The following is a 27,479-nucleotide window of genomic DNA, read 5'->3' as shown; positions in this document are numbered from 1 at the left end:
TCCATAGCCTTGGTCTCCGGCCAAGGACTAAAGGTCACCCCCGAGGGGGTGTAGTGGCTGGGAGAAGTTCAATGGCGCAGTCGTAGGGTTGATGTGGAGAGAAGTAGAACGGGTCTTGTTGAAGACTGCCCGGAGGTCCAGATACTCCGCGGGAATGGCGGAGAGGTTTGAGGCTTCTCTCATGCCTGCAGGGAGACGTCCCAGAGCAGGCTGGGCCGACTTGAGACCAACCCACGATAGCACCAGTAGCCCAGTCGATCAGGGGATTGTGGTTCTGGACCCATGAATATCCCAAAACCACGGGTACATATTTTTCTTTTTTTTCACCATTATTTAACCAGGTAGGCTAGTTGAGAACAAGTTCTCCTTTACAACTGCGACCTGGCCAAGATAAAGCAAAGCAGTTCGACACACACAACAACACAGTCACACATGGAATAAACAAACATACAGTCAATAATACAGTAGAAAAAAAGTAAATATACAGTGTGTGCAAATGAGGTAAGAAAAGGGAGGTAAGGCAATAAAATAGGCCATAGTGGCGAGGTAATTATGATATAACAATTAAACACTGGAGTGATAGATGTGCAGAAGATGAATGTGCAAGTAGAGATACTGGGGTGCAAAGGAGCAAAATAAATAAATACAGTATGGGGATAAGGTAGTTGGATGGGCTACTTACAGATGGACTATGTACAGGTGCAATGATCCGTGAGCTGCTCTGACAGCTGGTGCTTGAAGTTAGTGAGGGAGATAAGAGTCTCCAACTTCACCAATTTATTTCAGTTTGTTCCAGTCATTGGCAGCAGAGAACTGGAAGGAAAGGCAGCCAAAGGAGGAATTGGCTTTGGGGGTGATCAGTGAAATATACCTGCTGGAGCGCATGCTGCAGGTGGGTGCTGCTATGGTGACCAGTGAACTGAGATAAGGCGGGGCTTTACCTATCAAAGACTTGTAGATGACCTGAAGCCAGAGGGTTTGGCGAAGAGTATGAAGCGAGGGCCAGCCAACGAGAGCATACAGGTCGCAGTGGTGGGTAGTATAAAGGGCTTTGGTGACAAAACGGATGGCACTGTGATAGACTGCATCCAATTTGTTGAGTAGAGTGTTGGAGGCTATTTTGTAAATGACATCGCCGAAGTCGAGGATCGGTAGGATAGTCAGTTTTACGAGGGTATGTTTAGCAGCATGAGTGAAGGATGCTTTGTTGCGAAATATGACGCCGATTCTAGATTTAATTTTGGATTGTAGATGCTTATTGTGGGTCTGGAAGGAGAGTTTACAGTCTAACCAGACACCTAGGTATTTGTAGTTGTCCACATATTCTAGGTTGGAACCGTCCAGAGTAGTTGCTGGACAGGCAGCGGGCAGCGATCGGATGAAGAGCATGCATTTAGTTTTACTTGCATTTAAGAGCAGTTGGAGTTTTATGGCATTAAAGCTTGTCTGGAGGTTAGTTAGAACAGTGTCCAAAGAAGGGCCAGATGTATACAGAATGGGTCTGCGTAGAGGTGGATCAGAGAATAGCCAGCAGCAAGAGCGACATCATTGATGTATACAGAGAAGAGAGTTGGCCCGAGAATTGAACCCTGTGGCACCCCCATAGAGACTGCCAGAGGTCCGGACAACAGGCCCTCCAATTTGACACACTGAACTCTATCAGAGCAGAAGTTGGTGAATCAGGCGAGGCAGTCATTTGAGAAACCAAGGCTGTTGAGTCTGCCAATAAGAATGTGGGTATTGACAGAGTCGAAAGCTTTGGCCAGGTCGATGAATACAGCTGCACAGTATTGTTCCTTATCGATGGCAGTTATGATATCGTTTAGGACCTTGAGCATGGCTGAGATGCACCCATGACCAGGTCGGAAGCCAGATTGCATAGCGGAGAAGATACGGTGGGATTCGAAAAGGTCGGTTATCTGTTTGTTAACTTGGCTTTCAAAGACCTTAGTTTAGCAGTTTGGGTCTAGAGTGTCTCCCCCTTTGAAGAGGGGGATGACCGCGGCAGCTTTCCAATCTTTGGGGATCTCAGACGGTACGAAAGAGACGTTGAACAGGCTAGTAATAGGGGTTGCAACAATTTCGGCAGATCATTTTAGAAAGAGAGAGTCCAGATTGTCTAGGGGTCCAGATTTTGCAGCTCTTTCAGAACATCAGTTATCTGGATTTGGGTGAAGGAGAAATGGGGGAGGCTTGGGCGAGTTACTGTGGGGGGTGCAGGGCAGTTGACCGGGGTAGGGGTAGCCATGTGGAAGGCATGGCCAGACGTAAAACAATGCTTATTGAAATTCTCAATTATCGTGGATTTATCGGTGGTGACAGTGTTTCAGTGCAGTGGGCAGCTGGGAGGAGGTGCTCTTATTCTCCATGGACTTTACAGTGTCCAATAACTTTTTTGATATCGTGCTACAGGATGCAAATTTCTGCTTGAAAAAGCTAGCCTTAGCTTTCCTAACTGATTGTGAATATTGGTTCCTAACTTCCCTGAAAAGTTGCATATCACGGGGGCTATTTGATGCTAATGCAGTACGCCACAGGATGTTTTTGTGCTGGTCAAGGGTAGTCAGGTCTGGAGTGAACCAAAGGCTATATCTGTTCCTGATTCAACATTTTTTGAAAGGGGCATGCTTATTTAAGATGGTGAGGAAAGCACTTTTAAAGAATAACCAGGCATCCTCTACTGACAGGATGAGGTCAATATTCTTCCAGGATACTTGGGCCAGGTCGATTAGAAAGGGCTGCTCGCTGAAGTGTTTTAGGGAGCGTTTGACAATGATGAGGGGTGGTCGTTTGACTGCAGACCCATTACAGATGCAGGCAATGAGGCAGTGATCGCTGAAATCTTGGTTGAAGACAGCAGAGGTGTATTTGGAGGGCAGGTTGGTTAGGAGGATATCTATGAGGGTGCTCGTGTTTACAGATTTGGGGTTGTACCTGGTAGGTTCATTGATCATTTGTGTGAAATTGAGGGCATCAAGCTTAGATTGTCAGATGGCCGGGGTGTTAAGCATGTCCCAGTTTAAGTCACCTAGCAGCACGAGCTCTGAAGACAGATGGGGGACAATCAATTCACATATGGTGTCCAGGGCACAGCTGGGGGCAGAGTGTGGTCTATAGCAAGCGGCAACGGTGAGAGATTTGTTACTGGAAAGGTGGATTTTAGAAGTAGAAACTCGAATTGTTTGCGTACAGACCTGGATAGTATGACAGAACTCTGCAGGCTATCTCTGCAGTAGATTGCCACTCCGCCCCCTTTGGCAGTTCTATCTTGTCGGAAAATGTTATAGTTAGGGATGGAAATTTCAGGGTTTTTGGTGGTCTTCCTAAGCTAGAATTCGGACATGGCTAGGACATCTGGGTTGGCAGAGTGTGCTAAGGCAGTGAATAAAACAAACTTGGGGAGGAGGCTTCTAATGTTAAAATGCATGAAACCAAGGCTTTAACGGTTACAGAAGTCAGCAAATGAGAGCGCCTGGGGAAGAGGAGTGGAGCTAGGCACTGCTGGGCCTGGATTAACCTCTACATCACCAGAGGAACAGAGGAGGAGTAGGCTAAGGGTACGACTAAAGGCTATAAGAGTTGGTCATCTATTACGTTTGGAACAGATAGTTAAAGGAGCAGGTTTTTGGGAGCGACAGAATAGATACAGACAAAGGTATGGTAGGATGCGAATACAGTGGAGTTAAACCTAGGCATAGAGTGACGATGAGAGAGATATTGTCTCTAGAAAAATAATTTAAAACAGGTGATGTCACTGCATGTGTGAGAGGTGGAACTGAAGGGTTAGCTAAGGCATGTTGAGCAGGGCTAGAGGCTCTACAGTGAAATAAGATAATAATCACTAACCAGAACAGCAATGGACAAGGCATATTGACATTAGGGAGAGGCATGCGTAGCCGAGTGATCATAGGGGTCCAGTGAGTAGTTAAGGTGGCTGGAGACATGGCGATTCAGACAGCTAGCGGGCCGGGGCTAGCAGAAGGGCCTTAGAAGTACGTCGCGATGGAAGAAGTCTGTTATAGCCTCCTCATGCAGAGCATCCTCATGCGGTTCCGTTGGCAGACCAGGCGTGATGGATTAGTAGGGTTCCGTGTAGTAAAGCTGCCCAGTCCAATTGGCAAAATAAGTATAGTGGCCCAAGAATTTGGCCGATGGACCTATTCAGCTAACAGTCCGATATACTCTAGACAGCTAGTGGGCCGCGGCTAGCAGATGGGCATTCAGGGGACATCGCGACAGAGGGGCCTGTTGCAAAAAGAACCCTCGGGCAGATTATGTTGGTAGTCCAGTCGTGATGGATTAGCAGGACTTTGTGTAGTAAAAGGGGTCCATAATAGGTATTGTAGCCCAAGGAGTGGCTGATGGACCTCTTCAGCTAGCCGGGAGATGGGAGTAGCATGGGCTAGCTCCAGGCTAATTGGTGCTTACTTCAGGACAGAGATTTTAGCCAGGAGTAGCAACTCGGATTGCAGCTGGCTAGCTGCAATGATCCAGGTGAAAAGGTTCAGAGCTTTCGGTAGGAAACCGGGCATATGGAGAGAAAATAAGTCCAGTATGCTCTGGTTTGAATCGCGTTGTGCAAACTGGTGAGAGATTTCCGAGCTATTTCCGAGTTAGCTGATGACCGCTAGCAGTGTTTAGCTGACTAGCTGGCTAGCTTCTGTTGGGGGATTCTGGTTTGAAAGTAAAGAAAAATACTTTAGAAAATAGCAGATCCATACCACATTGGGTGAGATGGGTTGCAGGAGAGTATATTGAAGTTGAGGTTTAGGAAAAAAATATTAAAAAAGATATGCAACGAAAAAATATATATACACGTGACACGGGACAAGACGAGGACAAAGACGTCTGACTGCTACGCCATCTTGGAAAGAAATATGGAGATTAGATGAGCAGGAACTGCATACACTCACTGCGATTCCCTGATACCGTAGGTCGATAGGAATCGTATTGCGGGTGACTCGGCCAACTGAGCGCCCATCCAGCGCTCTGACGTCCATGGGAATGGAGAGGGGCTGAGTTGTGATACCAAGCTCTGACACCAAGGTAGCATCAATAAAGCTTTCATCGGCCCCAGAGTCAATGAGCACCCGGAGTGATTTGGCCTGGTCACCCCATAACAGGGTGGCATGGAGATAGGTGCGAGTAATGGGAGATTGGAAAATCCCCGTACAACTAGCCAGAGTACTCGTGCCTACTGATGAGCCTGGTCTTTTCAATGGACAGGTGGAAATATAATGTCCTGTAGTCCCGCAACACAGACAGCTCCTGGTGTTCAGTCTGCGTAAACGTTCCTCCGGAGACAATCAAGCTCTTCCCAGTAGCTTGGGCTCTGGAGGAGGGGAGTCTGCCACCCTCAGCGATTCTCGTGAGCACTCGGTGACGTCGGAGTCTCTCAGAAATGCCTTCGGGGGTTTCGGGGATTCCTCTGAGTCGAGTTGGGAATCGAGGGCAAGCAAAGGCGACAGGAGACAGATTCCCTCACCCTCCTACATTCTCGTAGCCGCCCATCGATCCGGATGGTCAAGGCTATGAGGGAGTCGAGGTCCATTGGCAACTCCCGAGCTGCGAGCTCATCTTTGATCATCTCTTATAATCCGTGAAGGAACATCTCGAACAATGCATCCGGGTTCCAGCCATTCTCAGCCGCCAACGTGGGAAAATCCACCGCGTATTCTGCCACTCTATGGGCGTCTTGACGTAGCTGGAGCAGTTTACGAGCAGCCTCTCTCAGAGTTCCTCTGTCCAGTGTCTGTGTTCTTTTGCCCATCTTAATATTTTCCTTTTATTGGCCAGTCTGAGATATGGCTTTTTCTTTGCAACTCTGCCTAGAAGGCCAGCATCCCGGAGTCGCCTCTTCACTGTTGACGTTGAGACTGATGTTTTGCGGGTACTATTTAATGAAGCTGCCAGTTGAGGACTTGTGAGGCGTCTGTTTCTCAAACTAGACACTCTAATGTACTTGTCCTCTTGCTCAGTTGTGCACCGGGGCCTCCCACTCCTTTTTATATTCTGGTTAGAGCCAGATTGCGCTGTTCTGTGAAGGGAGTGGTACACAGCGCTGTTCTTGGCAATTTCTCACATGGAATACCCTTCATTTCCCAGAACAAGAATAGACTGATGAGTTTCAGAAGAAAGGAATTTGTTTCTGGCCATTTTGAGCATGTAATCGAACGCACAAATGCTGATGCTCCAGATACTCAACTAATTTAAAGAAGGCCAATTTTATTGCTTCTTTAATCAGAACAACAGTTTTCAGCCCTGCTAACATAATTGCAAAAGGGTTTTCTAATGATCATTTAGCCTTTTAAAATGATAAACTTGGATTAGCTAATGCAACGTGCCATTGGAACACAGTAGTGATGGTTGCTGATAATGGGCCTCTGTACGCCTATGTAGATATTCCATACAAAATCTGCCGTTTACAGCTACAATAGTCATTTGCAACATTAACAATGTCTACACTGTATTTCTGATCAATTTGATGTTATTTTAATGGACAAAAAATGTGATTTTCTTTCAAAAACAAGGACATTTCTAAGTGACCCCAAACTTTTGAATGGTAGTGTAAGGCTGCCAATGAAAGGGTGGCGTAAGTGGCTAGAAAGGGTACATTATAGCTGTGTCAGGATTCTAAGAGTGGAGGAGTCAATAGAAATGTTATAAATATAAATGACCATGCCTGCACCCTTCAGTTTCATAAAAGCTTTATTCCAACTTAAGAGCCATGCAAAACAGAGATGAATGATGGAGTCTGTCTGGGTGAAATTGCAGATTTTATATTAATCTGCAGGGGAGACCTATCCACTACAATTTAAAATATTACCTTTTGAAAAGCACCTTGAGTGACTTAATAAGATTTAATAAATGAACGCACATCATTACCATCTCAAATTGACTCATGCTACAGGGACTAACGTTTCCAAGCTTCGATCAGAGTGTATAACTTAATGAATGGAATTATAGGTTTGTGATAGGAAACAAATACAGTATTGGACCTCCTTAAATTACCTTTAATTTATTTTGGGCAAGGATCTCAGCAGGGAAGCAGTCCTTGGGTAGCTTACCTTCTAAATGGACTGAGGTGGTCATGCACATTGGGGGCAATAGGGTTTTCCACACTGCCTACTCCCTTCATATTCAAGAGGCCGGTGGTTCTGCATCAGTGTGGGAGTCCAATTACTTCAGTCATACAGATCAGCTTTTGTAAGCAATAAAAAGCAATTTACTCATTCTGGCCAATTTACAATATGCAAAATGAGAAATCTTTAAATCATTGTTATAGAAACGACTCATCCCAAAATGGACAAACAGGTAGCTGACAGAAACGCTGTTTGTGGTCCCTGACGTGGAGTAAAGAGAAAAATCTCAACATTGTTCCTTTAAAGCTTTGACTCGTTCTTGACTGTCATAGTGATTAACTAGTTTGGACAGAGATGAAAGTGATATCATAAATGAGGCCTTTTAAATGCAAGGATGTACAATGGGACAAGTACGAGCAATATACAGTACAGTAAAGAGCTCTCAAACAATGACATCAAATATCTCAAACATCACATTATGTATATCTCATTCCAATGAAAGAGATTATACTTGGCACTCAATTTTCTTTTCAGGATCCCAACTCCTCTAAGAAGCAATCACAACGCAGAATGGATTTCAGTCAATTAGAGGAATTTGGAAGAGCAAATTCCATGCTTGGGTTAAGTGTATGCCTAGGGTGTAACGTTCGTCGCCTGGTGACGAGGAAGCGGACCAAAACGCAGCTGGGAGCGAACACATGTTTATTCAACACACTGGAATTAAACATGTACACAAAAATCAAGAACAATGCCGATACGTTACGTGCTCAAACAAAGAGACAACACCCCACAAACAGCGTGGGGAAAACAGCAACTTAAATGTGATCCCAATCAGACACAATTAGCGACAGCTGTCTCTGATTGGGAATCGACAGAACCCAACATAGAAATAACCCACCTAGAGCCTACACAAGGCTAAAACGTAAACAAAACACAAACCAAGGAAAAATATTTAACATGACACACCCTGACCCAATATACCCGAGTTCACCTGGTCAGGGCGTGACATAGGGCTGTGACGCTCATGGAATTTTGGATGACGGTTGTTAGCCAAATAACTGTGGTTACCATAATAACCGTTTGAATAGCGTTTTTTTAAGACGCACATTTTCTCCTCTCCTCCACTACTGACTGCATGTGCTGGCATAGAAATAGAATAAAATAAACGGGAGTCCAGATTCAAGTCAATGATGGCATAATGGGTGGACTGGCGGCCATTGCGTGTGTACCCATAGAGCAGTGGTCACCAACCGGTCGATCGCGTTAGCCTTCCTAGTCGATCACCAAACACTTCTTTAAAAAAGCCAACGATAAATGCTTGTGCTCATTTTTTTTATATTTCTGTTGCGCAATTGGCGTAGGCGCACTTTATTTATTTTAAATGTTTACATGTTTTTACTTAACCTTTATTTAACTAGGCAAGTCTGTTAAAAAAAAAATCTTATTTACAATGATGGCCTACCCAACCAAACGCTGTGCCAATTGTGCGCCGCCCTATGGGACTCCCAATCACGGCCGGATGTGATACAGCCAGGATTCAAACCAGGGACTGTAGTGACACCTCTTGCACTGAGATGCAGTGCCTTAGACCGCTGCGCCCCTCGGGAGCCCGCTTGATTCAGAAGCCCTGCGCACTGAGTAGGAAAAGCGTTCCCATTTTGAAACTTTTAATAAGTCTGAAAAGACAAACTCCACCTAATCTGGCAGACGGAGAAAGGAAGAGACCGTGAGAGGCGGACCATCTGCTTCTCTCTCCCTCCCTCCGCCGACACAAATGCCACGTTAAAAACAACTGAGAACTTGGAACTGGGAAATCTCCGACTTGTAATGTTTAAAAAACATCTGAGCGGTGATCTCGGCTTGCTTTTTGACTGCCAAAGTGATCTTGACTCAGAAAAGGTTGGTGACCACTGCCATAGAGGGTTGCCAGGTGACGTACGGCCATGTTGGTGGCTATGTTGGAAGACCACCGCATCAATTCTTCCAACAACAGCTGAGTGGCTACCCAAAGCTGCATGATAACAGTGCCTAAAACTAGTTGATTCATCGCCATGGTCAATTTCTGTGTAGTATTTGACTGCTCTAACAAGGCAGGAAAGACAAGAGGGAAACAAATATTTTTACAGATTACCCGCAATCATGAAAAACCAAGGAAATAAGACTCAAGAACTGTCAGAAAAGTGAAGAAACATTTTTGCCTGTAAAGACCTGAACACTGTCAGTACAGGGTCTGCACCGATCACTTCATCACTGGTCAGTCTGATCAATTTTGAGTTTAGCTGTTAGCTGTTTTGCTAACCAGGTGTTAACAACAAGACTAAGTTAGCCAAACATTAGCTAGCTAAATAGCTTGTAGTCTAGCATGCGTCTCTCTCACCATAAAAATACTACTTTATAATAAAGCAATGCATGCATCTATCATCACATTAGCAGACATTTATTCCTACTATTCCTAATGTGATAAGCAGATTGGATAGTCATAATTTATTAAGCTATTAATATAACTCGATCTAATCACTGTGCATGGTTGATCGTCTAGTGGCATAGACCTAGAGGCTATATCAGAGACGTCTCTTTTCTTTCCTTTGCTTTCAAAAAATGTGGCCTTTGATAAACACATTTCATAATTCTACTACACTTTATACGACTGGAGACGTTAGCAGAATATTTTTTGATCCGGCAAATCGAGGGGTAGCCTGGGCCTACTCTACTGACAATGACAAACAGATAAATAAAAACAACCTTGTCTTCAATGCAACTATCTAATCTAGGCCTACGAAAAGGGGAGACACAAATTGTACAATACGACGTCTGGAAGAGGACATTATCGTCCCAAAAAACTCCAGTCGCACTCATCCAATGATAATTTGTGTAGAACTTAATTCATAAGGAGGTAAAATGTACGGACATTACAGCATAGTACAAAGGCCTCAATGGGATACAACAACCTGCTGTGTTGACTATTGGTTGTTCCCAGCCCAACAACAGATGTAATCTTTGTATGACACTAAAATACCTGAATGAACCAAACATTCAAGAGCCCTGATGGTATAGGTGACCTTAGGAAGGGATATTTTAACATCAGGTGTACTTTGTATTTGTTTATGTACTGTAGGTTCACCAGCTGACCTCTATCAAAACACCCATGTCGACTGGATTCCCACCGTGAAGATGAGCAATGCTGCAGCAGCATCAGTTTCTACTTCTACTACTTCATCATTTTCCAGATATGAAAGGAGACGTCCCTCAGTTAGACAAAATGGTTGTCATGTGATGTGCCTTAGTCAGTCTGAATGATTCTGTTGTGCCATTTCAGTAGACAGCAACTTCTCCTTGTCGTCATGACAAAAACCGAATGAAGGGTTTCACAATAATTTACAAAAACATGTCAAATACTATTGTTTATTATATTAGAAATATACCGTAATTTAATAAGTTATATTTTTGTATGGGTGAAATGAGAAGTATTTTGTCTGTCATCCCTGCTTTGCCTTGCCCCATTGAAAACATTCTTTTTTTATAGCTAACAATTCTTTCTTTCTTTTACAATTTAAACACATTTAGCATAGACAATGTAATTGTGGTAGTCTTAGGCAAACAATCTTCATTATCACAGTGGCACATCCAAGTGCCACTCAGACAGTATCTGGCATATGTTTTGAATCAGGTATGTTTGTCCGGGGTTACAACAAAAATGTGTGCTGTCGGGGGTACCCGAGGACTAGAGTTGAGAACCACTGCTGTAGGCCTATGACTACATTGCCGTTGACTGCCATTATCAGCTGCCAAATGGGTTCACATGGCTGATATCCTGAGAAAGAGTGACAAACAAATAAAACTAATTGGAGAGTTTTCAACTAAACAAAAAGGTCATGTTCATTTGAAAATACAACACAGAAACAGAAATTCAAATTAGAGACAGATTCCCTTCCCCTTCTTATTGCAGGATTGTGATCTGTGATTAATCAACATTGGCACTAGTTCATCTTGAATAATATATTTCTATTCTCTACCATAAGCCGCCTCCAACGTCATTTTAGAGAATTCCAACCGGCCTCATAACCGCAGACCACGTGTATGGCGTTGTGTGGGCGAGCGGTTTGCTGATGTCAACATTGTGAACACAAGCTACAGACAACGAACACAAATGCATTTTATCGATGGCAATTTGAATGCATAGAGGTACCGTGACGAACCCAACGTGAGGCCCATTTTTTTAAGGTATCTGTGACCAACAGATGCAGATTTCTGTGAAATCCATAGATTAGGGCTTAGTTAATTTATTTTAATTTACTGATTTACTGATATGAACTGAAACTCAGTAAAATCTTAAAAATTGTTGCATGTTGCGATTATACTTTTGTTCAGTATAGTTATCCTTATTGGCTTGGTGGATGGCACATAACTGACGCAACATAACTAATGTTATTATGACAGAAGTATCTACTAGTAGGCCTAGCTAACGTTAGCAAACTTGAATGAAATAAATATAAAATTACACTTATACACTTACACTTGTTTACATTACTTTAATACTCTATAAATCGACTCTTTCAAATCATTTACTCTGGCAAGTTTGCCACAGGAGAACTGCAGAATGGAAGTCGAATCCATCACTTTCGTTCTTTGGCTGTGCCCACAGCAACATTTAAAAAATTAGGTGGATAGGAGCAAAGCAGGAAGTAAAAACAAGAGACATGTACCCATCAATATGTGCTCTGCTTTGTTGATTCAACTCAACTATTAAACAAATACATTCCATTGCATGAGCCACATCAGTTAATATCATTTGAATGCACATTCTACATTACATATGGAAATTATTGCATCACAATCCCAGGCAGCCATCGCGAGTGTACCCATGAGTTTACCAGTCAAATTGCCAGGTTTAGAGGTTCCAAGCACGTTCTATTAATTCTATTTCTATGTGTGCTGCTGCTGCAGGGAGGGGGGCGCTGCGTAGTTCATTCCACCCCAAGAAAAGATGTATTATTTTCATGGCAGTCATCAACCATAACAGTCGGTTACGTGGTTATATGGTAGAAATGTGCCAGCACTTAATGTGACAATGGGTTAATTGGATATGTTCTCACCATGGAGCATCAACCCCTAGGTGAGTTAACCAAACAAATTCATGAACATCTTAGTGGAATTTATATGACACTTTGACAGCACTGTCCATGACAAAACAAAGTCCATGGCCAATAACGTCCTGTAGGTTACTCTGTATAGATAAAATTCAAGAAACTAAAACAACTCATGAACGCAAAATTATACAGCATCAAACACACGCATTTCGCTACACCCGCAATAACATCTGCTAAATATGTGTATGTGACCAATAACATTTGATTTGGCACAAACACAGCATAAAGCTCTTAGACACATGGGTAATTGGACAGGTACATAGACAAGGCATTAAGTCGTGAAGTAATTTAATCATGGACACACACACCACAATCTATTTACTTTTCACAGAAAAGTACAAGGATAAAGTACTTTGATGTCTGAGCCATCTTTAAATTAGATAAGGGGGAGGAAGCTTACTATGTATTCAGAACATATTCGTCCATATTCACAAAGCCTGCACACAAATACACAAAGTGAATCTAATCTAAGTGATTGGCTATGTAGATAGCACAAACTAGAAGAGATAAAACATCCATATCACATTTCTTCATCACGGAACTTGTTGGAGATTAGGCAAATCATGCAGATGAATATAATCAAACCAAGTAACTACCTAAATCAATTAAGGACCAAACTCAGAATCCCAGACCCCCAGCTCTGAGTAATGAGTACTTTGCGGGGCTGTTGCTCAAATCAAATCAAAGTCTCCTGAGGGGGAATAGGTTTTGTCGTGCCCTCTTCACAACTGTCTGGGTGAGCTTGGACCATGTTAGTTTGTTGGTGATTTGGACACCAAGGAACTTGAAGCTCTCAACCTGCTCCACTACAGCCCCGTCGATGAGAATGGGGGCGTGCTCGGTTCTCCTTTTCCTGTAGTCCACAATCATTGAGAAAGAGGTTGTTGTCCTGGCACCACACGGCCAGGTCTCTGACCTCCTCCCTATATGCTGTCTCGTCATTGTTGGTGATCAGGCCTACCACTGTTGTGTCATCTGCAAACTTAATGATGGTGTTGGAGTCATGCCTGGCCGTACAGTCATGAGTGAACAGGGAGTACAGGAGGGGACTGAGCACGCACCCCTGAGGGGCCCCCGTGTTAAGAATCAGCGTGGCGGTTGTGTTGTTACCTACTCTTACCACCTAGGGGGTGGCCTGTCAGGAAGTCAAGGATCCAGTTGCAGAGGGAGGTGTTTAGTCCCAGGGTCCTTAGCTTAGTGATGAGCTTTGAGGGCACTATGGTGTTGAACGCTGAGCTGTAGTCAATGAATGGCATTCTCACATAGGTGTTCCTTTCGTACAGGTGTGAAAGGGCAGTGTGTAGTACAATAGAGATTGCATAATCTGTGGATCTGTTGGGGCGGTGTGCAAATTGGAGTGAGTTTCTGGGATAATGGTGTTGATGTGAGCCATGACCAGCCTTTCAAAGCACTTTATGGCTACAGACGTGAGTGCTACGGGTCGGTAGTCATTTAGGCAGGTTACCTTAGTGTTCTTGGGCACAGGGACTATGGTGGTCTGCTTGAAACATGTTGGTATTAGAGACTCAGACAGGGAGAGGTTGAAAATGTCAGTGAAGACACTTGCCAGTTGGTCAGTGCATGCTCGCCCTATACGTCCTGATAATCCGTCTGGCCTACCCTTTAGCTCTACCCTAGCTCAGTGCGGATGTTGTCTGTAATCCATGGCTTCCGGTTTGGGTATGTACGTACAGTCACTGTGGGGACGACGTCATCGATGCACTTATTGATGAAGCCAGTGACTGATGTGGTGTACTCCTCAATGCCATCGGAAGAATCCCGGAACATATTCCAGTCTGTGCTAGCAAAACAGTCCTGTAGCTTAGCATTTGCTTCATCTGACCACTTCTTTATTGACCGAGTCACTGGTGCTTCCTGCTTTAATTTGTGCTTGTAAGCATGAATCAGGAGGATAGAATTATGGTCAGATTTCCCAAATGGAGGGTGAGGGAGAGCTTTGTACGCGTCTCTGTGTGTGGAGTAAAGGTGGTCTAGAGTTTTTTTCCCTCTGGTTGCACATTTAACATGCTGATAGAAATTATTTTAAACAGATTTAAGTTTCCCTGCATTAAAGTCTCCGGCCACTAGGAGTGCCGCCTCTGGATGAGCGTTTTCCTGTTTGCTTATGGCGGTATACAGCTCATTGAGTGCGGTCTTAGTGCCAGCATCGGTTTGTAGTGGTATGTAGACAGCTACAAAAAATACAGATGAAAACTCTCTAGGTAGATAGTGTGGTCTACAGCTTATCATGAGATACTCTACATCAGGCGAGCAAAACCTTGACTTCCTTAGATATCGTGCACCAGCTGTTGTTTACAAATATACAGAGACCGCCACCCCTTGTCTTACCAGAGGCTTCTGTTCTATCTTGCCGATGCAGTGTTTAACCCGCCAGCTGTATGTTAATCATGTTGTCATTCAGCCGCGACTCGGTGAAACATAAGATATTACAGTTTTTAATGTCCCGTTGGTAGGATATACGTGCATTTAGCTCGTCCAATTTATTTTACAGCGATTGTGCGTTGGCTAGTAGTACGGATGACAAGGGCAAATTAGCCACTCATCGGCGGATCCTCACAAGGCACCCCGATCTCTTTCCGCAATATCTTTTCCGTCTCTTTCTCCTGCGAATGATGGGGATGAGGGCCTGTTCGGGTGTTTGGAGTAAATCCCTCTCGTCTGACTCATTAAAGAGACATTTTTCATCCAGTTCAAGGTGAGTAATCGCTGTTCTGATTTCCAGAAGCTCTTTTCAGTCATAAGAGATGGTAGCAGCAACAATATGTACAAAATAAGTTACAAAAAATGCGAAAGAACAAACAAAATAGCATGGTTGGTTAAGAGCCCATGAAACGGTAGCCATTCTCTCCAGCTCCATCTTTAGATGGCTGTTGCTATTGTGAAGTTTCATCAGAGCCCTGGTCTCTCTGTCTCTGTGGGACTGCAGTTGTGATAGTAGCCTTAACACGAGTCACTCTGAGCCTGGCTCTGTTTGTCCAGCTGAATCCCATTTCTCCCTGCCTTCAACTCAGAGACCCCTGAGCCCTGTCCTGACAGCTCAAAGCTTTCACCCTGGTATGACTTCAACCTGACAGACTTTTGACAAACACATAGTAGAGCTCTCCAAACAACACTATAGCAATAATAATTTATGTGTTGTATAAAGTATTTGAAGCACGGAACAAAATATAGGCCAAGTGGAAGGTGATTTCATTCCTGTGCTCCAACGTGACCTGTGCATTTTAGAAGTCCAGTTTGGAGAGCAATAAGACATACTCAAAACGCAGTGAAATGAGAGGCCATGAACAAATGTCTACACATGAAATAGATCTGATCAAAAACTCTTATTAAGGATTCAAACAGATAACACTGCAGCTGTGGTTGTGTGACTGAGACTAAATATTGGAGACAAGCAGAAAAGAGTGACAAACTGAGATGTAGGGAATAGATGAGGTAACCTATGTGACTTTGGAAAACAAAATATAGGAGAAATGCTGAGTAAAACAGCTAAAACTGACTATGAACCTGTGATGTGGAATCTCTACAATTTATCCTATGTCATCATATTCCAAATCTCAGAATCGTCCTTAGAAATCTTGACAAATGTCTGTATCCGGATAAAATAAACTGCTTTATAAAAGAAACGAATGCAGTTGTCACGTCCTGGCCAGTATATAAGGTTAATTGTTTTGTAGTTTGGTCAGGGCGTGACAGAGGGTATTTGTTTTATGTGGTTCAGGGTGGTGTGTTTGTTCAAAGGGGGTGTTTGATTTAGTATTTCCGGGGTTTTGGTTTATAGTCCATGTTTATGTATTTCTATGTCTAATCTGGTGAGTGTGTTTCTATGTTGGTTAATTGGCTTTGGGACTCTCAGTTGAAGGCAGGTGTTGTCTATCTGCCTTTGATTGAGAGTCCCATATATAAGGGTGTGTTTGTGATTGTGGGTGATTGTTCTGTGTTCAGCCCTAGGCTTTGCCAGACTGTTTTGTTGTTCGTTTTCGTGTTTTGTTGTTTTTGGAGTGTTCTTTTGATAATTAAAATAAAAGTCAAAATGAGCATACACGTACCTGCTGCGTATTGGTCTACCTTTTCTGATGACGATTTCGTTATATCGTCAGAAGACGAAGACAACAACCGTGACAGAATCACCCACCACTCAAGGACCAAGCAGCAGAGGAAGGAGCAGACGGCGTTCGAGTTGGACTGGCGGGAGAAGTGGACTTGGGAAGAAATTCTGGACGGGGCCGGACCTTGGCATCAGGCTGGGGATTATCAGCGCCCGCAGTGGGAAATTGAGGCAGCCAAGGCGGAGAGGCGATGGTACGAGGCCAGAGACGCGCTGAGGGAGAAGCACGAGAGGCACCCCCAAGAAATTTTTTGGGGGGGGCACACGGGTAGTTTGGCTAGGCGAAGGAAGAGCCGGAAGCCAGCTACCCGTGGTTATATGGAGGAGCGTATGAGGTGGGGAGCGCCATGTTTTGCTGAGAAGCGCACTATCTCACCCATACGCACGCACAGTCCGGTGCGAGTTATTCCAGCCCCTCGCAGGTGCCGTGCTAGAGCGGGCATCCAGCCTGGTAGGAGGATGCCTGCGCAGCGCATCTGGTCGCCGGTACGCCTCGGAGGACCAGGCTACCCAACTCCCGCTCTACGCAGGGCTATCATCAGGCCCCTGCACAGCCCAGTCTGCCCTGTACGAGCACTCCGCTCGTACAGGGCTACTAGTTCCATCCAGCCAAGGCGGGTTGTGCAGGAGGTAAGATCTAGACCGGCTGTGCGCCTCCATAGCCCTGGGTTTCCAGCTCCTGTCTCTCGTGCGGACCCGGAAGTGCGTCCACCCAGTCCGACTCGTCCTGTTCCCGCTCCCCGCACTAAACGGCAAGTGCGTAAACCCAGCCTCGCCAGTCAACAGTCGTCGGAGCTGCCCGCCAGTCAACAGTCGTCGGAGCTGCCCGCCAGTCAACAGTCACAGTCGTCGGAGCTGCCCGCCAGTCAAACAGTCGTCGGAGCTGCCCGCCAGTCAACAGTCGTCGGAGCTGCCGCCAGTCAACAGTCGTCGGAGCTGCCCGCCAGTCAACAGTCGTCGGAGCTGCCCGCCAGTCAACAGTCGTCGGAGCTGCCCGCCAGTCAACAGTCGTCGGAGCTGCCCGCCAGTCAACAGTCGTCGGAGCTGCCCGCCAGTCAACAGTCGTCGGAGCTGCCCGCCAGTCAACAGTCGTCGGAGCTGCCCGCCAGTCAACAGTCGTCGGAGCTGCCCGTCAGTCAACAGTCGTCGGAGCTGCCCGCCAGACTGCGCTGAACTGCCGGAGTGGCCAGACTGCGCTGAACTGCCGGAGTGGCCAGACTGCCCTGACCTGCCGGAGTGGCCAGACTGCCCTGACCTGCCGGAGTGGCCAGACTGCCCTGACCTGCCGGAGTGGCCAGACTGCCCTGACCTGCCGGAGTGGCCAGACTGCCCTGACCTGCCGGATGGCCAGACTGCCCTGACCTGCCGGAGTGGCCAGACTGCCCTGACCTGCCGGGAGTGGCCAGACTGCCCTGACCTGCCGGGAGTGGCCAGACTGCCCTGACCTGCCCGGAGTGGCCAGACTGCCCTGACCTGCCCGGAGTGGCCAGACTGCCCTGACCTGCCCGGAGTGGCCAGACTGCCCTGACCTGCCCGGAGTGGCCAGACTGCCCTGACCTGCCCGGAGTGGCCAGACTGCCCTGACCTGCCCGGAGTGGCCAGACTGCCCTGACCTGCCCGGAGTGGCCAGACTGCCCTGACCTGCCCGGAGTGGCCAGACTGCCCTGACCTGCCCGGAGTGGCCAGACTGCCCTGACCTGCCCGGAGTGGCCAGACTGCCCTGACCTGCCCGGAGTGGCCAGACTGCCCTGACCTGCCCGGAGTGGCCAGACTGCCCTGACCTGCCCGGAGTGGCCAGACTGCCCTGACCTGCCCGGAGTGGCCAGACTGCCCTGACCTGCCCGGAGTGGCCAGACTGCCCTGACCTGCCCGGAGTGGCCAGACTGCCCTGACCTGCCCCGAGTTGCCAGACTGCCCTGACCTGCCCCGAGTTGCCAGACTGCCCAGACTGTCCCGAGTGTCCCGAGCTGCCCAGACTGTCCCGAGCTGCCAGACTGCCCAGACTGTCCCGAGCTGCCAGACTGCCCAGACTGTCCCGAGCTGCCAGACTGCCCAGACAGCCTGGAACGGCCTGAGCCGGAGCCACCTCCAAAAATAGGTGGGTTGGGGAGGGGGGGTGTAGCACAGTGCCGTCGTTGACGGCAGCCACCCTCCCTTCCCTCCCTTTAGTAAGGGGGAATTTTTCTTTTGGGTATTGTTTGGGGGTATTTTTATTTTTTTTGTTAAGGTGCTTCCGGGGTAGCACCTTTAAGGGGGGGGTACTGTCACGTCCTGGCCAGTATATAAGGTTAATTGTTTTGTAGTTTGGTCAGGGCGTGACAGAGGGTATTTGTTTTATGTGGTTCAGGGTGGTGTGTTTGTTCAAAGGGGGTGTTTGATTTAGTATTTCCGGGGTTTTGGTTTATAGTCTATGTTTATGTATTTCTATGTCTAATCTGGTGAGTGTGTTTCTATGTTGGTTAATTGGCTTTGGGACTCTCGGTTGAAGGCAGGTGTTGTCTATCTGCCTTTGATTGAGAGTCCCATATATAAGGGTGTGTTTGTGTTTGTGATTGTGGGTGATTGTTCTGTGTTCAGCCCTAGGCTTTGCCAGACTGTTTTGTTGTTCGTTCGTTTTCGTGTTTTGTTGTTTTTGGAGTGTTCTTTTGATAATTAAAATAAAAGTCAAAATGAGCATACACGTACCTGCTGCGTATTGGTCTACCTTTTCTGATGACGATTTCGTTATATCGTCAGAAGACGAAGACGACAACCGTGACAGCAGTTTAACTGCATAACGGAATGTTTATAACATCCCTGAGGTTTTTGTAAAAATGACGGAATCAACTCTCTAGAATTTACATGAGTACATTCAGGACAGATAGGACAAATGCATGCATGGAATTTCACACATTCTGATAAACATTCACTCAAAAAGAGAGGCACATACCAGGATCAGACTTGGAAAATGTGTCCACGTCCAGAAGATCCCTATGGAAATAATATACAGGGGAAATAAAATAATAATCATTTAATCAGGCTGTTATTATTTCCATAGAATGTATTCAATGTCACTGCAGCACCCACTTGAACATATTTCAATGTAGTCTTTGTTCAATTGTTAGTACATCATTTCTCATGGAAAACACTGGGTCGTTTTCCCTCCTCAAAACAAAATGTATTGTATACATCATTTCAAATGCTGTTGGCTATCATTGAAGAGCTGGAGGCAGAATTTAATTAAGAGAGAAAACAACAGCGCTAAACAGACTGAACTGATTATCATTAACATTATTGTCATTATGTGAGATTCTACTTAGCCAGAGTCAGATGAACTCATGGATACCATTTTTATTCCTCTGATTACAGTATGAAGGAAGTTAGATGTAGTTTCCAGAGCCAATGCTAACTAGCATTAGCGCAATAACTGGAAGTCTAGTTACGTAAACTAAGTTCAGCGCTATTGTTTTCTCTCTTGAATTCTGCTTCTAGTTCTTCAATGATAGCCAACAGCATCAGTAGAAAAATGGCTTAAATGCCAGAATCGTTTTAACATTTTGCTTATGTTTAGTGTTTTCCTCTGTTGTAGAAATACATTTCTTCTGTGAGGACAACAAATGAACAATACTTAATGTAATATTCAGCACAACTGAAAAATGTATCGTTAAACAAAATACATAACAAATCAGCCAGTGTGCATAGGGTGACACCAGAACATTTTTGGCTATATATTTGTGTAAGACTGAAGTGACAAACATAATCAATTAGATCACACAGCATCGTAATCAGTGGGTCGAACTTCCTGATAAGGAACATGAACAACTGTTTCTACACCAATTTTGGCCCTGTGCATGAATAATAACGACCTTATTTCATATTACACACCTAAAGAAAATGTCAGTAAAATAAGGCATTTACAGGCCAAAATAGACTAACAACCCAATCTAGAGGGACACAAAGTGTATACCTCCATTAATGACAGTCCCAAGATAATAGGCACTAGTTTGGTCCATTTACAGGTACTGTATCCTGATTAAGGTCATCACCTTAGAGTAGGAGATAAGATTTTGCTGTCACCACTATAGTACAATACTTGGTCTGAGTTCAACATCATCCCCCATGTATAGGATAATATGCATGGTGCGATAAGTGTAAAATGATCAGTCACAGTAACCAACTCTTTCCTCCGCAGATGAGGACAGTCTCGTGGGACCATTTCTATATCGTCAGTATTTGAGTAACTGCCATTGGGTTCATGGTTCATATTATATCAAATGGGAAACAGCTACTCCCAATGACAGAAATGGCACAAACACTGAGTCTCTCTGAGGAGCTCTGGACCACTGAGCTGAGGTACATTTGCACCCCCAGTTGACATGTTTTTCAGAGAAGGAAACTGTCTGTGCTTGCTGGTGTCTGTCTCTGTGCGTCTGAAGAAGGTTGTAAAGCCGAAACGTCTGTGTATGTTATCCCTGATGCTGTGAAAATATATATATTTAAATGAAGTAAGCTTGATGTGACATATTTTTGAATGCGAACCTATTACACCCTTTTGATCGGCTGCACTATTTTACCAGGACAGTGAGTTGACAATCCCTTGACTCTTTTTCATTTTTTTTTGTACTCAGGTTCATTTTAGGTTGGCAGTTTGCCAGATGCACAACACATCAAGGAAATGGGTTGTTGAGAGGCAGACAAATGAAATCAATGTTGTGGCTGATTGTGTAGTCCGCTTGAGACTTGCAATGTTTTATTAGCTGTGATAAGAGGAGAAGTTGCAGATGTGTCTCACAGAGAACCACCCAGAGTTAAGGCTTTGTAATCTCCAAGGAGGCACCATCAGCCGTTCCATTCGTTATTCAGAGGCAGGGAGGATTATTGTTTGGTGCCAGTGGTGGCTGGGTTTGTGACCATGGATTTCTGACCATCCCAGTGACTCTTTTCTTTGGACAGACAACACAAAGGCCACTCAGCCAAAAGTGTATAATCCCATCCCACTGGGGGCACCATGTCATTTTTTTGTGGGTAATATTTGGTTACGGCATTGATCAATGAGATTTCAACCTTTATTCAACCACTCAAAAAGTCTACCAGAAGTTTGTTGAATTCCCTATGTGTTATCACTGCGCTTTCAACCATTTAAAATCACAACAAAGATAAAATGGGAATACAATGTCAGATGTTTGTATTTATACAACAACTTCATGTGTTATCACTGTGCTTCATGTAATAGCCCAACCAAATGATCTGGATTGCAGAAAGTGCAAGTGATCCAAGCTGTTTTAAGATTCTGCACAGATTATTTAAGCAATTGTGAAGATCTCCACAGACCTGCCACCTTTGCATGGTATCCTGAACATGCCCAGCTTTCTATGATTACATAAGAAGACATTTATAGTTACAGTAGGCTAGCCTCAAAATGTGGCCATGGTTACTCGTTTTAAGGTTGAATCCTGTTTCATACATTTGTAAGATATCCTTAAATGTAGGCTATTTACTGAATTACAAAAGTATTATTACGTTTTGTTTGTCTGACAACACAGCCAAATATCAACATTTAAAGGATATCTAATGCTTGGATAGTTTCATCTGAGCCACTGGCTTAATCATATTCTTTGACTTTTATTTATGGTTTAGTTGGAGACTATAATTTGTAATATAGGCTGTTAACTGTATTTCAAAAGTGTAATTGAACTGTGTTTGGGTGTCAGCACAAACAAATATCAACATTTGAAGGAGAAGTATCTTTTGTGCCACTAGCTTTGTCTAGAAATTAATAAATGATATGATGGATTCACATCGCCATCTCCACCAACAATCAAAGTCAAAGTATAGGACTTTAAAGTGCCTTTAAAGATTGATTTGATTTAATTTAGTCCTATTCTTTAACTTTGGTTGAGATGGGGATGTGAATCCATCATATAATTTATTAATTTGTAGTTTAACTGGAATTAAAGCCAGACTAAGTCAGTGGCACAGATGGAACTATCCAAACAGAAGTTCTCCTTCAAATATGATATTTGCTGTGTTGACAAAAAAAAATACAATTCAATTTCCAGTTTGTCTACAAATTAATAATTGATGTGTTGGATTCACGTCTCCATCTCAACCTAAAATCTTAGTTTAAGAATAGGACTAAACCTAATCTAATCAAGCATTATAAGCACTTTAAAAAAAGTTTGATTTGATTTAGTCCTATTCTTTAACTTAGATTTTTGCAATGGACATGTGAATCCAACATATTAAAGATTAAATTTGAAATCAACCAAAGCTTGAAACCCTAGGACTATATGTATTGTCTATTTTTAGTTGAACCCTGGGTTAAATTGAAACAATAGCTGTTACAAACGTTAGCTCAGTTGGTAGAGCATGGTGTTTGCAACACCAGGGTTGTGGGTTCGATTCCCATGGGGGGCCAGCACAGAAAAAATGTATGTTATGTATGAAATTGTATGAAATGTATGCATTCACTACTGTAAGTCGCGTCTGCTAAATGACTAAAATGTAAATGTAAATGTAAACAAATGCTATACAGGCCTAAATAGTCTCATTGATGATATATGACTTATAAAGTATGGTTACATTTATTTGCTCTGTTAAACCTACCCTTTGGAATTACTTCAATATCAACAGTGAATATACAGTATTTAGTTAATACAAGATTTCTCAATAATCATTTTCCTGATAGCCCATTGGTAATAGTCAGTGACAAATATAAAAGCTAAGCAGGGCTGGGCTTGGTTATTCAATTAAGTGATGAGAGAACAAATGAATAGTTGTAGATCAACTCTCCAGTAGGAGGTCCTGCCAGCCTATTGTTTTCTTTTCTGATAGTGGATATAACGTTAAAGATCTGACGTTGTTTGAAAGGTACAAATTCAACATACAGTGCATTCGGAAAATATTCAGACCCCTTGACCTTTCCACATTTTGTTACATTACTGCCTTATTCTGAAATGGATTAAATATTTTTTCCCTTTATCAATCTACACACAATACCCCAGAATGACGAAGCAAAAACACGGTTTTTATTTTTATTTAGCAGATTTCTAAAAAATAAATAACTGATATCACATTTACATAAGTATTCAGACCTTTTATTCAGTACTTTGTTGAAGCACCTTTGGCAGCGATTACAGCCTCGAGTCTTCTTGAGTATGACGCTACAAGCTTGGCACACCTGTATTTGGGGAGTTTCTCAAATTCTTCTCTGCAGATCCTCTCAAGCTCTGTCAGATTGGATGGAGAGCGTCACTGCACAGCTATTCTCAGGTCTCTCCAGAGATGTTCGATCGGGTTCAAGTCCCGAAACCACTTCTGCGTTAGGGTCGTTGTCCTGTTGGAAGGCGAACATTCACCCCAGTCTGAGGTCCTGAGCACTCTTTTCATCAAGGATCTCTCTGTACTTTGCTCCATTTATCTTTCCCTCAATCCTGACTAGTCTCCCATTCCCTGCCGCTGAAAAACATACTCACAGCATGATGCTGCCATCACCATGCTTCACTGTAGGGATGGTGCCAGGTTTCCTCCAGACATGACACTTGGCATTCAGGCCAGAGAGTTCAATCTTGGTTTCATCAGACCAGAGAATCTTGTTTCTCATGGTCTGAGAGTCCTTTAGGGGCCTTTTGGCAAACTCCAAGCAGCCTGTCATGTGCCTTTTACTGAGGAATGGCTTCCATCTGGCCACTCTACCATAAAGGCCTGCTTGGTGGAGTGCTGCATAAATGGTTGTCCTTCTGGAAGGTTCTCCCATCTCCACAGAGGAACTCTGGAGCTCTGTCAGAGTGACCATCGGGTTCTTGGTCACCTCCCAGATCAAGGCCCTTCTCCCCCGATTGCTCAGTTTGGCTGGTGGCCAGCTCTAGGAAGAGTCTTGGTGGTTCCAAACTTCATCCATTTAAGAATGATGGAGGCCATTATGTTCTTGGGACCTTCAATGCTGCAAAACATTTTTGGTACCTTTCCCCAGATCTGTACCTCGACACAATCCTGTCTCGAAGCTCTACGGACAATTCCTTCGACCTCATGGATTGGTTTTTGCTTTGACATGCACTGTCAACTGTGGGACCTTATATAGACAGGTGTGTGCCTTTCCAAATCATGTCCAATCAATTGAATTTACCACAGGTTGACTCCAATCAAGTTGTAGAAACATCTCAAAGATGATCAATGGAAACAGGATGAACGTGAGCTCAATTTCGAGTCTCATAGCAAAGGGTCTGAATACTTATGTAAATAAGGTTTTTCTGTTTTTTACTTGTAATACATTTGCAAAAAAAAGTTTTAAAAAATGTTGCTTCGTAATTATGGGATATTGTGTGTAGATTGATGACTTTTTATTTTATTTAATCAATTTTAGAATAAGGCTGTAACGTAACAAAATGTGGAAAAAAGGAAGGGGTCTGAATACTTTCCAAATGCACAGTCTGTTATACAAGGTTTGTCTATGTTGAACATTGGTTACAATGATGACATAATCTTGTGGTTTTCACCCTCAAAACAACAGTTTATGTTGCTGACTTTTTTCAAATCCAATGTATTTTCCACGTAGTATGACATTCTATGTCACTATCAGATATGAGGAATGTAACCTGGCTTGTAGGATATGAGTAGCTACAGGTTAATGATTGTGAGCTCAGCAGTGGAGGCTAGCGGGAGGACAGGCTCACTGTAACGGCTGGAATGGAGTGGAGTCAAACATGGTTCCCATATGTTTGATGTTTTTCAATACCGTTCCATTCCAGCCATTACAATGAGCCCGTCCACCTATACCTCCTCCCACCAACCTCCTCTGGAGCTCAGGGACCCTTGAACAGCTTATAGGGCCAATACAGAATACCTACCTGCTATCTCTTTTTTTCTTTTTGAATGTAGGCTTAGTTGAAAGTTCATGAACACACATGCCACCTGTTAAAGTGTTATTAGAGGCCCTTATAAACTCACATTATTTAGTCATATTGCAGATCCCTTGTGAAACCTCTATAAGTGCTGTTGGTTTTGTACAGTAGCATTGTAGGTTACGGTACATACCGTAAGTTATGCTACAACAAATTGTATCTGTGGTTGATGAATCACAGTTCGCAGTGTCTCAGTGCGATTATCTGATGACCTTTCCGGGAAATAACATGCGTCTGAAACCAAACACATACTTCTATGAAAAACACTGGAATGGCTGAGACCCAGGCAGCAGAAAATGTCAATATTTTCTCCCAAAAAAACAGTTATTCCATTTGTTCCTGAGCTTTAGCGTACTGTACTGTACTGTACTGTACTGTACTGTACTGTACTGTACTGTACTGTACTGTACTGTATACAGACCCGGCCCTCAGCATGAATGTCATCAGCAATTACTCACTTTTTTTTCCTCCACAGAACTCGTTGGTATCCGGTTGCTAAGCAAACTTATTTTGTTTGTCTAGATGAAACCAGTCTGTCAAAATTTGCTAGCTCATATCTAAATTCTCAAATTATATGCATACTGCAATTCCAACCTCAAAATGTACTAGCTTTGATTTTAAAATACAAGAACGTGCCTAACTAACAGCTAAATGTTTTTGACTTTGTTAAAATTCAAATTCTATTCTATTTTGAGGCGCCACATGATTTCATGGAAAATATTAATGTTATTTCCAACAACCAATTAACAACTCTGCCATAAATCCAGCGGGGGGGGGCACTTAGGGCCTGCCATTGTGTGAATATAAAAAGGCTTAGGGCCTGACTGTATAGATCATATTGGACCTGCCATTGTATGAATATATTTCTAAATCGATTGCTGTGTCAATTAATCAACCGATTTTACAGATTATGTACAGTGCCAGGGTTTTTTAATCACATGCACGCTCACTGGAAACTGACGGGATTAAACATTTGACCGTGAAAAGGTTGTCGAGGGGGCAACAACAGGCACATTTGATACTGAGGGCTGCATAGAGGCAGAGGAGTCTGCTTTCTATGAAGTACTATATTACGAGAAAGACATAATGTGACAAAAGTTTTCATGAAGACAATTACGTGGACAATGTGGGTATACTGTATACTCCGCACATGTAATGGTTTGTTCACAGGTAGCCAAGGTCTATTGTAGACATGGTTCTACATAGGCTACACCTACACCTGCTCGATAGCCATACCACAGCACTATCCAGTCTCAGTGCCTGAAAATTATGTATTAGCGCTGTTGACTACACGGGGCTGATGCACTGCGGTCAGGCACGTCTCGGCGCACCTTTGAAGGTGTATCAAGAAGGAGGTGAATGAGAATCCATGCATGAGGTGAAACAATGGTTTTATCATATTTCTACTCTATGCTTGGTATTCTAAAACAATACGAATGTTGCCTAAATTAAGATACATATTTAACTTGGTATGCACACTTATTTCATATGAATACAGAAAATGTGCTTTAAATAATTGAAATATTATATTAGCACACATAAGTGTCTCATCTGCATACTTTCAATACAAGATGTTTCACTTATAGAATATCTAATCATGTCATTTAACATTTTATCATACATTCATGACCTTACCTGCATGACACGGTTACTTCAATTTTAGTTGCAGGAACGATGTTGTTCAGCGGATCGAACTCCCCTATTGATGCCATCATCTCTTTAAATGTGCACGTTTCAAGATCTATTGGTGAAATATCTCAAGTATATTCTCGACCATTAAAAACTTAAATCAAACCACATGTTAGTTGTAGAGCCAAATCCGTCTTCATTGAGTTTTGGAAAGAAGCGAGTCCTAGAGTAAAATACATTGCATTGGAGAGGAAAGCAATTCATCCTTCACAGTGTAGCCTACAGGAGAACTGAAGCGCGAGCGTCTCAGTACAGAGGGATTCCCTTCCCACCAACTTCTATTTTTCCAGTGCTTTCGACAGGTGGTGTTAGAAGCACGGGATACACTTTTGGAGAAGGATTTTTTGGGGGCAAAGATTATACTATTTGTTTCTTTCTCTGATACTATTTCAACCTTCAACCCATTTGTTTGTTTTATGTATTTTTATTTTATTTTATATTACTATTGGCTTGCTTGACAGAAATATACAGGATACATACATTGCATCCTGCAATTATGCAACAAGTCAAAGCATATTTAAATGTACACCTTATTTGTACAAATGTACAAACAAAC

At 43.6% G+C, this 27,479-nt stretch overlaps 1 protein-coding gene across 2 annotated transcripts in view; it reads right to left on the bottom strand.

Annotated features, from left to right (window-relative positions):
- Nucleotides 1–27,130, bottom strand: part of LOC115169011 (copine-9) — a 108,342-nt gene extending 81,212 nt beyond the window's left edge. For both annotated transcript variants that reach the window (XM_029724612.1, XM_029724613.1), the window contains exons 1-2: nucleotides 26,870–27,130; nucleotides 19,285–19,325 (exon numbers count right to left, since the gene is read on the bottom strand). In XM_029724612.1, coding sequence (XP_029580472.1) covers nucleotides 19,285–19,325; nucleotides 26,870–26,949 — 121 coding nt within the window. In that variant the 5' untranslated portion in view covers nucleotides 26,950–27,130. The remainder of the gene's footprint in view (nucleotides 1–19,284; nucleotides 19,326–26,869) is intronic.
- Nucleotides 27,131–27,479: the final 349 nt, after the last annotated feature.

Source organism: Salmo trutta, chromosome 30 (genome assembly GCF_901001165.1).
Source record: "Salmo trutta chromosome 30, fSalTru1.1, whole genome shotgun sequence".
NCBI lineage: Eukaryota > Metazoa > Chordata > Actinopteri > Salmoniformes > Salmonidae > Salmo > Salmo trutta.
This window is presented reverse-complemented; position numbering and strand designations above follow the sequence as displayed.